Source organism: Callospermophilus lateralis, chromosome 4 (assembly GCF_048772815.1).
Source record: "Callospermophilus lateralis isolate mCalLat2 chromosome 4, mCalLat2.hap1, whole genome shotgun sequence".
Lineage (NCBI taxonomy): Eukaryota > Metazoa > Chordata > Mammalia > Rodentia > Sciuridae > Callospermophilus > Callospermophilus lateralis.
In genome coordinates this window covers 36,583,255-36,595,206 of record NC_135308.1, presented here as the reverse complement: position 1 = coordinate 36,595,206, position 11,952 = coordinate 36,583,255, and the positions used below count along the sequence as shown (strand labels likewise).

General features: G+C 39.6%; 1 protein-coding gene across 1 annotated transcript in view; it reads left to right on the top strand.

Moving 5' to 3' along the window:
- The first annotated feature begins 2,710 nt into the window (after positions 1-2,710).
- The window catches only part of Mtnr1a (melatonin receptor 1A), a 30,926-nt gene continuing 21,684 nt past the window's right edge, over positions 2,711-11,952 (top strand). The window contains exon 1 of the mRNA XM_076852423.1: positions 2,711-2,903. Coding sequence (XP_076708538.1) covers positions 2,711-2,903 — 193 coding nt within the window. The remainder of the gene's footprint in view (positions 2,904-11,952) is intronic.

The following is an 11,952-nucleotide window of genomic DNA, read 5'->3' as shown; positions in this document are numbered from 1 at the left end:
TCTATGTACACCCCACCACTATGTGCGCCACCCATTGTGGAGGAGAATTAGCTACCTGTGCCATCGCATTTCATGTATTGATATTAATTCGTTCATCAAAATCCCAATTATAAGAGGTTTAGGTTGTAAGTACAGTCGCATACACATAACATTTTGGTCAAGGATGGAACAGATACTTAAAAGTGGTCCCATTTGATTGTATCCCCTAGGGACCTCATAGTCACCTTAATTAGTGTAAGTAAACTCTGTGATGTTCACACAATGAGAAACAGCCTAACAATGCACTTCATCATTAAGTGCTATATGACTATCTTACACATTATGCTGAGGAACAACTATGTGTTCTTATATATGTGAACAATTGTTCAATTATTTTTTATTAGAATTACTGAAAAGTATATGCTGTTTTAAGATTTTTACATGTAATGTGTAGGAATGCTTTTTCCCTAGATTTTAAAGAATTACACTTTGTTTTAAAAGTGTTAGCTGGAATGATAACATACTATCACTTTTTTTTTCTTAAAAGAGAGGTTATATATAAACTTCACAGTCTCTTTTGGGTACTGGGATTGAACACAGGGCCTCATATATGCTAAGTATGTACTCTACTACTGCTACTAAGCCATTCTCTAATATAAGCCACATCCTCCAGTTTTAGTTTTTAATTGTCTAATTATGACAATTAAATTTATTTCTATTTTTCCTTGTTAATTTGAAAAGTTATTTATATAAATAGGTTACTAATGATTTTGTTTCTTAGATATGACATAATGACATAAGCCTTTCCCCCAGTTTATCTATATGACTTTTACTAGTTCATGATATTTTTTAACATATAAGATTTTTTTTTTTTGGTATCAAGGATTGAACCCAGGATGGCTTAACCACTGAGCCATATCCCCAGCCCTTTTTAATGTTTTATTTAGAGACTGGATCTCACTGAGTTGCCTAGAGCCTTGCTAAATTGCTGAGGTGGGCTTTAACTCTCAATCCTCCTTCCTCAGCCTCCTAAGCAGTTGGGATCACAGGGATGTGCCACCAGACCCAGCTAAGACCCTTAACTTTTCTTTAGTCAAATCTATCACTACTAAGAAACACTATTGCTTAGTAATGAGATTCATAGCTTTGGAGGCAGAGAGAGCAAAGTTCAAATCTTGCCTTCACCCATTACTAGTGGCATATTACTTAACCTCTCTCATCCATAAACTGGTCCTAGTGAAGCCAAACTTGTAAGATTAATGTGCAAGGCAATGCATAGAAAATAATGACCCCAGTGCTCGGAAACCAGGGCTTAGTCAATGATTGCTTCTTTCATTCTTCCTATGGTTATGATTTTTTTCCACTCTGCTATTGTTTCCATGCCTAGAGTTCCTTTCCACCCTGAGGTTGTATACCAATTTACCAACATTTTCTTTAAATACATCTTTGTTTCAATAGTAAATTACTCTCCCCACTGATTTGAAATGTTAATTTTCTCAAATGTACATTTTGTATATTGATAAACTTAATGTTTTACTTATTGTATTTTTGCTGTTGTTGTTTGGGGTACTGGGGATTGAACCCAGGGGCGATGGTTCTACTACTAAGCTACATTATTTATTTGGGGACATAGTCTACCTAAATTGTCATCCACCTACCTTGGCTTCCAAAGTAGCTGTGATTGCAGTGTGCTACCATTCCTGGCTTACCTAATGTAATTTCTAATGTTCATTTAAATATATATCACCTTTTTCACCTGCTCATCTTATTCAAATTCCTTTCTCTACACGACCTCTTTACTCTTTCAAAAGAATCTTAGGGTCAGTTGATATTTTTATTGGGGTGGCATAAAATCTATAGAGAACATGAAAACATCAAGCTTTCAATGTGAGAACAATGGTATAGCTCACCACGTAAGTTTCCCAGCAAGGTTTAAGGGGTTTTTTTCCCCTCCCTCACTCTACACATAGCTGGTTAAGCCATTTCTCAGCAATCTTACATCGATTTCTGTTGTGTCAGTCCTATATAATTATGTCTTCTGTCTCATTTTCTCTGGTGTTTTAGAAAGTACTCCTATCATCTGCAAATACTGATTCTTCCATTTTTCTTTTATAATCTCATTTCGTTATCGGAAACAACCAGCCCAAGTGTTAAATGGTGCAATATCGGACTGAAAAGATTTCTTGATTCTTTTCACATCCTACAAACTGTAAAGTTGATGAGTTAGGTACTATTTTATTTCCATTTTGCGGGTAAGAAACTGGGGCACATGGTGGTGGTTAAGGAATTTTGCTTCAATTCAATTTAGGGCTCAAGCACGTGAAGTCTGGCTCTTCAGGGTGAAGTGGCCGGTTCTAGAGAGGTAAAACCTAACCAAGGAGAGCAACAGCGCCTGGTCCCCTGGGTCGAACCACTTCTCCCGGCTCTCGCCCCAGGAGGCGCCGGCGACTCGGCCCCACCTTCCCGCACGGGGGCGCTGTTGGCACGTATCCCGGGGGCCTGGGAGCGGACCGCAGGTGTCACCAGGCGGTGGCCGCCAAGTGCGGAGTGGGTGTCGGGCCGTCGGGAGGGGGTGGAGCGGACAGGACGGTCGCGAAGGAACTGTCGGGATGAGGAGTAGATGGGGGAGCCATAAAAAGTGGGGCAGCGGCTCGCGCCGCGCTGGGGCACCGGAGAGCGCGGGGCGGCCGGGGCGATGGGCGGGCGGCCCTGAGACGCCCCGAGGGGGACCATGAAGGGCAACGGCAGCGCGCTGCTCAATGCCTCTCAGCAGGTGCCCGGCGGCGGGGAGGGCGCGCGGGTGCGACCCTCGTGGCAGGCCTCCACGCTGGCCTTCATCCTCATCTTCACCATTGTGGTGGACATCCTGGGCAACCTCCTGGTCATCCTGTCGGTGTATCGGAATAAGAAGCTCAGGAACGCAGGTAGGTGGCCCCGGCCTCGCCCAGCGCCAGCCCTCTTGCTGGGCACCGTGTCCTAAGGCAGCCCCAAGTAAAGGTCAAAGACATTCTTCCTTAAAAACTGGGGACTTCGGATCATTTTTTTCTGGGTGAAGGCTGTCGGTTTACTTTGTCTTTAGCCTGCCCTTCTAAAATGCCTTTTCACAAAACAATCAGAAGTTTCCAGTCCTTAAGCAGTTGAAAACTTTGCCAAAGTCACTCTTCTTTAAACGGAAAACCCATTCTCCAGTTGAACATTTCTGGGGTTTATTAGATGGAGAGGCACCGGGTCCAGGTTGAGAGAGTTCCTCCAGACACCCTTTCAAATGAAATCAATGAACTCATCAGATGCTTGGTTTTACATATAAATTAGTTTTCCCAACTTTGCTAAAATATGAGAAAATATATGACCTGGCAAAATGACAGAGCAACTGTTTTAGCTTTGTTGTCGGGACTGGTTTTCTGTTATTAGCACATAATTGAATAAAAAAACCATATGCTCCTAAACTTGCTTTGGAAAGCACTTTGGCTCTTGCCAGTAAATAGGTTTGCATTTTAGAAATAGTTGTAGTAAAGAATACATTTACATGTAATATACTACCAGAGCTAATTTGTGCTTCAGTTAAACTTGCTTTTTCCTCCTGGCAATGAATTGAAATTGGTTTATCCAGGATAGGAACTAGTGGACAATTTATAAATAAGCCATGAATTTCTCGCCTCTAAATATTGTTGAGATGCTTGATATACTATCCCTTATTGGGAAGCAGATTTTTGGGAGAAGGGATGGGGGGAAAATGGCACACTTTAATGTTTCCTCAAAGTGCTGTTTTTTGTTCTAAACCAGATATTGATCAAAGCTCTAATTTTGTTTACTTCCTTTTGAGAAGACCACCCTCCTTTTTGTTGCTTTCTGTAATACTTGGAACAGTGCATGAGTTAAGAATTAGCTAAAAGGGACTTAATAATATGAATTGAATTTGAATTAGTATTGATCAGCCTGTCTTCACAGATATTTGGCTTAATTTAGAGGAAGTCGGTCTTCAAGAAGGGATCAGAAGAAGTTCATTGGATTAGACAAAGGGGAATGAAGGGAAGAGAGGAGGGATGGGAATAGGAAAAAACAGAATGAATCAGACACAATTTTCCTACGTTCACATACGAATACATTATCAGTGAAACTCCACATCATGTACAACCACAAGAATGAATACTAGGCTGGGCGTCATGGCCCATGACTGTAATCCCAGCAGCTGGGGACACGGAGACAGGAGGATCATGAGTTTTCAAAGCCATTCTTGCAAAAGCAAGGAGCTAAGCAACTCAGTGAGACCCTGTCTCTAAATAATATAGGAAATAGGGCTGGGGATGTAGCGCGGTGGTCAAGTGCCCCTGAGTTTAATCCCCACTATCAAAAAAAGGAAAGAAAGAACAGAATATTACTTAGAATAAGTCATACTCCATATGTGTATAATATTTAAATTTAAAAATATGGTCTACTGTCATGTATACCTAAAAAGAACAAATAAAAAAAATTAAAAAAAAAAAAGAAGGGATCATAGCCCTAGGTGAAAAATCCTAGCCACTCTTGCTAACAAGAGATAACAAGTTCAAGGCCAGCCTGGGCAACTTAATGAGAGACCTGTCTCAAAATAAAAAATTAAAAAAGAACTGGGAGTGTATTTCAGTGGTAGAGCATCCACAGGTTCAATCCTCAGTACCGGAGGAAAAAAACAGCTTTCAGGGTAGATTTGGTTCTGAGCCTGTGTTAATAGAATGAATTCTTGGGCCAGCCCAATGGTGGATGTTATTGTTACCCACTTTACAGAGGAGGAACTAAGAACACACATTGGTCTTATAGACTGGAAGCACTGGGCAGGGTTTAACTCACAGAAGGATTATCTAGAACACAACCTGCTTGGTTGGCATCAGTAACTACAGCCCTTGGGAAATTTGAATCCTTTGTGATCTTCATCCAAAAAAATGTTCACATGCCTGGAACAATTCTGATTCCTGTGTGTTTTACGAAAAATATGCCTTCCACACTATTGCTCAGCACCTTTTTGAGAGGACCATTTATTTATTTATTTATTTTAATATTTATTTTTTGGTTTTAGGTGGACACAATATCTTTACGTGGTGCTGAGGATCGAACCCAGTGCCTCACATGTGCTAGGCGAGCACTCTACCACTTGAGCCACAACCCCAGCCCCTTGGGAGGACCATTTATAAAATATTGTATTCTCATATCTGACTGGGAAAACTTTTTCTGTAAAACTTTTGAACTTTCATATTTTTGCAATTGGAACTTTTTGTTTAAAGGTACTGCTGTTATGGTTCAAATTATTTGAGGCTTTCTAGAATAGATGGTAATTTGAATTAGCTGATTCAAATATGAGTTTGGGGATGCTTATTGTATTAGTCAGCTTTTCATTGCTATGACAAAATGCACCCCCCCCCAAAAAAAAAGATTTATTTTGGCTCATGGTTTCAGAGGTTTTCATTCCATGGTTGGTTCCATTGCTGTGGCCCTGTAGTGAGGCAGAACATCTTGGAGGAGAGGGCGTGATGCAGCAGAGCTGCTCAGCTCATGGTCAGTGGGAAGCTGGAGGGGGGCAAGGGGGAATGGGAGGGGGAGGGGGAGGAAGGGACCAGAGCATGCCCTCATTGACTTACTTCCTCTAAGTAGGTTTCACCTCCAATAGTTTCCACCCCTTCCAATCATGCCATCACATTATGAATTTATCAGTGAGTAATCCACTGATGAGGTCAGAACCCTGATGATCCAATCACTTCCCCAAAGTCCCACCTCGGAATACTGCTGCACTGGGGAACCAAGCCTTCAATATGTGGGCCTTTGGGGACCATTTCACATCCAAACAATTAAACTTATTAAAAGTTCTTACTGGCTCATCTCAGTGGCACAATGACTCTAATCCTAGCTGCTAAGGAGGCTGAGGCAGGAGGATCACAAGTTTAAAGCCAACATCAGCAAAAAGTGAGGCCCTAAGTAACTCAGTGAGACCCTGTCTCTAAATAAAATATAAAATAGGGCTGGGGATGTGGCTCAGTGGTCGAGTGCCCCTGAGTTCAATTCCCAGTACCAAAAAAAAAAAGTTTTTATGGTTACTCAGTACTCCCCATTTCAATTAAATTTCTTTTGTTGGCTTTAAGAATGAAAAGATTAAAAAAAAGAGAGAGAAAATGGGAAAACAAAATAGGAATTCTAAGGCATCTAAGCTTTGAAAGAATACTTTTTTCTTATGAATCTGGTATACTTGTAGAGTTATTTATGTCCCTTCCTCCCCTTAAGGGAGTATGTTGGTATTTGACCTCCTAAGGAAGAAAACCAAAATATTTAACTGCTTGCCTGAGAAGACATTGGCTAGTCAGATCACACAGTGTCTAAACAACCACTAAGGTTTAAAGTACTGGCAGGATGTTTGCTTTGATCCTGTCCAAAATCTGATAATTAGAATTGATATTCACATTATATTTTCTGAGTAACTTTTTTAATATACTGAGAGGATCATTGCAGTGGAATACTAAGATTTTATCTTTGCTGTTATCTACCTTCTGATTTGAGCAATCAGTTTTCATCCCAACTTCATGTTCCACATTTGTCAAATACAAATATTAATTTCATCTTTTAGCCTCACAGGATTGTTGCAGTTACCTACTGAAATGATGCATATGAAAATACTTTGGAAAGGAGAGACTAGGTAATGCCGTGTGTTTGAGTATTTTTTGACTTTCTTTTAGCTTGCTAAAAATCAGACTTGTGATTTGAACACTTTTTATATGTAAATTATACATACAACTTCTATTAAAGAAAATATAAAGTAAGAATTTTTAAAAATCTTTCCTATTTAAAATTTAATTATCTGGCGATCTAACCTGTGTAGGATACAACCCAAAATTGGAAATTGGCAAAAATAACAGGCTCTTACCCACAGCCAGTTTGTTCTAAAACAGAGTTCCATAAAACTGTGGTGTTAAGGTCTAGATCCCTATTGAGGTAAACAGTAAATTAAGAGAAAGATAGGCGTGTATTGGCAAACGGCATAGTGGAAATAGATTCATTAAAAGCAAGTATAGGGGCTGGAGGTCTCACTGGTAGAGCTTGGGCTTAGTATGGGTGAAGGGCCTCAGTTTAATCCCTTGTGTGTATGTGTGTGTGTGTGTGTGTGTGTGTGTGTCACACACACAGTAGTTCTGATGATCTGATCAAACATAACCTTTTGCAGGAGCTCTGAAGAAACAGATAACACTGCTCACTATGTACTGTTCCTGAAACCCTGCAACACAATAGCCTATTTATTAATTATGACTCTGATCCGTCTAAGAAAGGTCCAGTTATGTCTAGTTTGCTCTGCTTTAGAAGATAAGATCTTAATACATTTTAGAAAAATGCCCATCTTAAGCAATACAAGATCGTTTTTAAAAAATCTGGGTGCACAGCAGAATAAACTGTCAGTAATTGTTAGAAAAAAAAAAATCCCTTAGAATCATTACAACTAGGTGCTTGACACTGCTACGCCATTCTTGTACTTGTTTCTTTCAGGTTTCTACAGAATATGGTCTGTATCCCTTCTGCATTACCCCTCAGAGAGGCTGCACAGAGTATGGAGAAAACATGGATTTGTGGTCTCCGAGATCTGAGTTCCCCCCTTGGATGCAGCAGGGTTGTAAGATGCTTGTAGGTCCTAGGCATGCTTACTTAAAATATTATTTTAAATTGAAGCATGACTTGCATATAGTAAAGTGCATAAAATTAAAGTCTACAGCTTAATGTATTTCTACATATGTATACACTTTTCAGAAAGGACTTGGGGGAAAAAAAAGTAGTGAGAAATAGTAGTTCAAATATGCACAACTTGACTAGAATTTATGGCCAAGCCTGAGTTCTGAAAAGCATCAGCCTTCTTTTTTTTACCTTTCACCGTTTAGGAGTCAATGGTTGTCTGTGTGGACTTGACTGCTAGTGTTCATTCCTAGGCAACACAGGCCACACCCACTGACTGCTTGTCACCCTTGCCCCACTGTCTGACTACAGTGCTGTAGCCTTCCCACTGAGACGCTTGGATGGAGCCCTTGACCAGTGTGCACCCTACCCTGGTTTTTCTCTTCTCTTTCCCCTCCTTCCCTTCCCATTTCTTTCTCCTCATTCGTTTCCTTTCCTTCTTTCCCTTTGTCTGTTTCTGACTCCTTGACTTCCATTCTTCTCTCATCACCGTAATTGGATTCTATTTTAGTAGAAACCACATTCATATCTCGGGTTCGGAATTATATCTGTGTGTATCAGTAAAAACGACAGCCCTAAACCTATGTGCACATTGTATTCTATAAGTTCATTTGTGAATTTCTTTTTTCTTTCTTTCTTTTTTTTAGTTGTTGACGGACCTTTATTTATCTATCAATTTATATGTGGTGCTGAGGATCCAACCCAGTGCCTTACACACTCTACCACTGAGCCACAACCTCAGCCCCGTTTGTGAATTTCTTAAAGGAATATTTTACATGATGTTTTGGCTCTTACAATAGCCCACAAAGTCATGCAAACCAGCCACGTGGCTGTAATAATATTTAGAATTGCCAAGTCAGTTGAGATCTGCGAACCCCTGGAAGCAACCTACCAGGCTCTGAGTTCCCAGCCCCTTGGGATTCTGTGAGAGTGGGACAGAGTGGTGCTTCCTTTACTGCCTCAGAAATGTAAGGAGAGGGCTCAGAGAAAAACAGACGGCGGAGGATGGATTTATGTTAGAGATGGGGCAGAAACAAGAACAGTCAGCTCTACACATCCATGTGTTCTGCGTCCCCACACATCCACCCAACTGCAGATCAAAACCATTCAGAAAAAAAATAATGCATCTGTACTGAACATGTGTAGACATTTTTAGCCAATATTCTCTAAACAATATTACCGCTACTTACATAGCATTTACATTTTTTTTTTTTTTTGAGATGGGGTCTACTGTTTTGTTTGGCTGGTCTCATATTGTGGGCTAATGAGACTCTTCTGTCTGAGATTCTGGAATAGCTGGGACTTCAGGAGTATGCTATTGTTTCTGGTTTAGCATCCACCTTGCTTTAGGTGTTATGAGTAATCTGGAGATGATGTAAAGTGTACAGGAGAATGTTCATAGTTGTCATGCAAATATCATGTCTTGTGATATAGGCACCTTTGGGTTTGCATATCCACAGGGGTCCTAGAACCAACCTGCTGTGGATGCCAAGGGATGCCTGTACAGGTATATGTTCATAAATTGCTCCTGTATTGGGGACAATCATATTATATAACATAGAGAAGTTCTTTGATTTTCATGATTATCAAGCTCATTACAGAGTTGGAAATTATCATGTTATGAAGTTGACTAGCTATGAACAGTTTCATGAATACAATATTATATACATAAATATACATGAATAATAGGCATCAGAGATCTGGGAGAGTGTGTCCTTAGGAAAATAGGCTTTCCTTTTCCTAAACTCTCTGGTTCATTTCCCTCTCCTCTCCTCTCCTCTCCTCTCCTCTCCTCTCCTCTCCTCTCCTCTCCTCTCCTCTCCCCTCCCCTCCCCTCCCCTCCCCCTTCTCCTCCTTCTCTTCTTCCTCCTCCTCTTCCTCCTCCTTCTTCTTCTTTCTCTCTCTCTATCTCTATGTCTATCTCTATCTCTATCTTCTTCTTGAACCCAGGGGTGCTTAACCACTGAGCAACATCCCTATTCCTTTTTATTTTTTATTTTGAGACAAGGTCTTGCTAAGTTGCTTAGGGCCTCAGTAAGTTGCTGAGGCTGGCTTTGAAATTTTGATCTTCCTACCTCAGCCTCCGGAGCCACTGGGATCACAGGTGTGTGCCACCGTACCTGGCAAGAAAATGATCTCTTAATGACATCAAGTTTACCCACTTTACTTCCCAAGGAATGTTACAAGTTTTAAAAACTTCCCACATTTTCCTCTCCTGGAAAGAGAATGAAGTAACCAGCCACACAAGAAAATTCAAGCTTCCTTCTGTGGGACTGTTTCTGATTAAGGCACGTTTCTGCTCCAGAACCTTGAGGTTCTCAAGGGTAGGGTGAGTGGGGAGTGCTCACAATCAGCTGTGAGCTATGGTGTGTGCCAGTGAGCAATTCTCCTGACTCAACTAACTTTTGTGACTTTGGTTGAGCCAAGGTGAGAGATTAGAAGTGTAGTGACCCTATCAAGATGTACGCACTGGGGAGGAATGGCCTAAATAGGCGGCCAGCTGGGTCATTCACTTTGCAACAAGATACCTGTAGGGAACAGCAGGGCTCAGGTTCACACAGGTGAGCCCCTCATTCTCACCAGGCATTCAAAGGAAGGTGGAAGCTAAACACTTCACCATGTTATAAACATTTCCAAAATAAAGAATCAAACCATCTCTCCTGCAGAGTCAATTCAGGATGTCTGTACTAGGGTCATAAAAGTGACTAGCCACATGCTTTGCTGATTGGAAGACTGGTGCTCTGTGAGATTTTTGAAAACACAATCAGAAAACAAAATATCTATACAGGAGATAGTTGCCCAAATCCTGAAAGAAAAAAAAAATAATGCATTTGGATGCTCCCTCTAAATCATTTTATCCTATCAGGAATATTTTTTTCTCATAAAGACACTGTGCATCTTATATTCTTGTCTCATATTAATTGCTACCAATAGATATCATATATAAGTATCTGATAGATAGAATGGTATAAAAGTCTAGCTTTTGGGACTGAGCAGTTGGAACAGATTCACAGTATGCCTGAAAAATCTGATTTAATGCTATAAAACTTTATTTTCCTTCTTCCTTTTGTGGCCTATAATCAATTTTACAAAAACTGCTGACCATTTTTTTTTTTTTGTTGAACTTTTTTTTCCACTTAGTGGAAAATCCAAATAGTTTACCAGGCCCATATCAAACCAATCCCAATGATTATATAAATTAGGTTTTTAATTCTACAATTTTATTTTTAAAAATTTATTCATGAATTAGCATTTGAAACATTTTTGAGACATTCTGGGTCAGTGCTCTGTGACCTAAACAGGTTCCCATGAGAAAATTAAAGTACAAAACTGGTGGGATTGGACTTCCTGTCATGCTTTTACAAAAGCTGGTTTGACCTGATTTCTGACTTTTATAAGATAGAAAAATAACTTCTTGTTTAGAATGTCTAATGCTTTCTATTTATAGGCTCAGAGCACTTTTCAGCTTTCAAAACACTTTCCCACAATTTGTTTTATTCATTCATGTAATAGTCTCCTCAGATAGATAAGAGATCTGAACCCCAAATTTAGTTAAATTATCTGTAATTCTTATTCCAGAACACAACCCAGTGTGGTACAGTGAAAAGAACATAGGAATTAAAGTCAGATGATCCAGGCCAATTGAGTCTTATATCTGCATACTTTTATTTGTAGTATATTTGAGGTCTAGTTACTCAATTTCTCCATCTATCCAATATGGTTAATACTTCTATTCTCATCAATCTGTCTGTCCATACATCCATCTATCCATCCATCCATCCACCCACCTGTTCCCCATTTACCATTTTAAGTTATAAAGTACTGTACAAATCAGAGTGTTATTATATTATTTCTATTATACATTCTATGATTAGTTTTTTAGGTTGTTTTATTTTTAATGTTCACTTCTTTTTAAGTGTATTAAAAAAAATAAACACTAGGAACTAGAAAAAAGTGAAATCAGCCAGAAATTGAAGGATCTAATGCTGATTAATGATGTTATGCAAGTACTACACAAATTCTCTGATGTCTCAGCTTTCCCTTTCATAAGAACCATTATCTCTCCCTGACAAATAGATCTCAGATTCACAGGCTAATTATTTTATTATCCACACTCTTCCCCAATTTTAAATGAATTATCTCTGGAAACTACAGTAATTTTCTTGGGACAAGTACACCACCAATTCACAAAATTAAGCCTTATACTGTATTGTATAGACTCGAACAAGACTTCAAGTCAACAAAGTCCATGCTTCAGACAGTCTACTGATAGATTTCTTGTTAGCACTGATG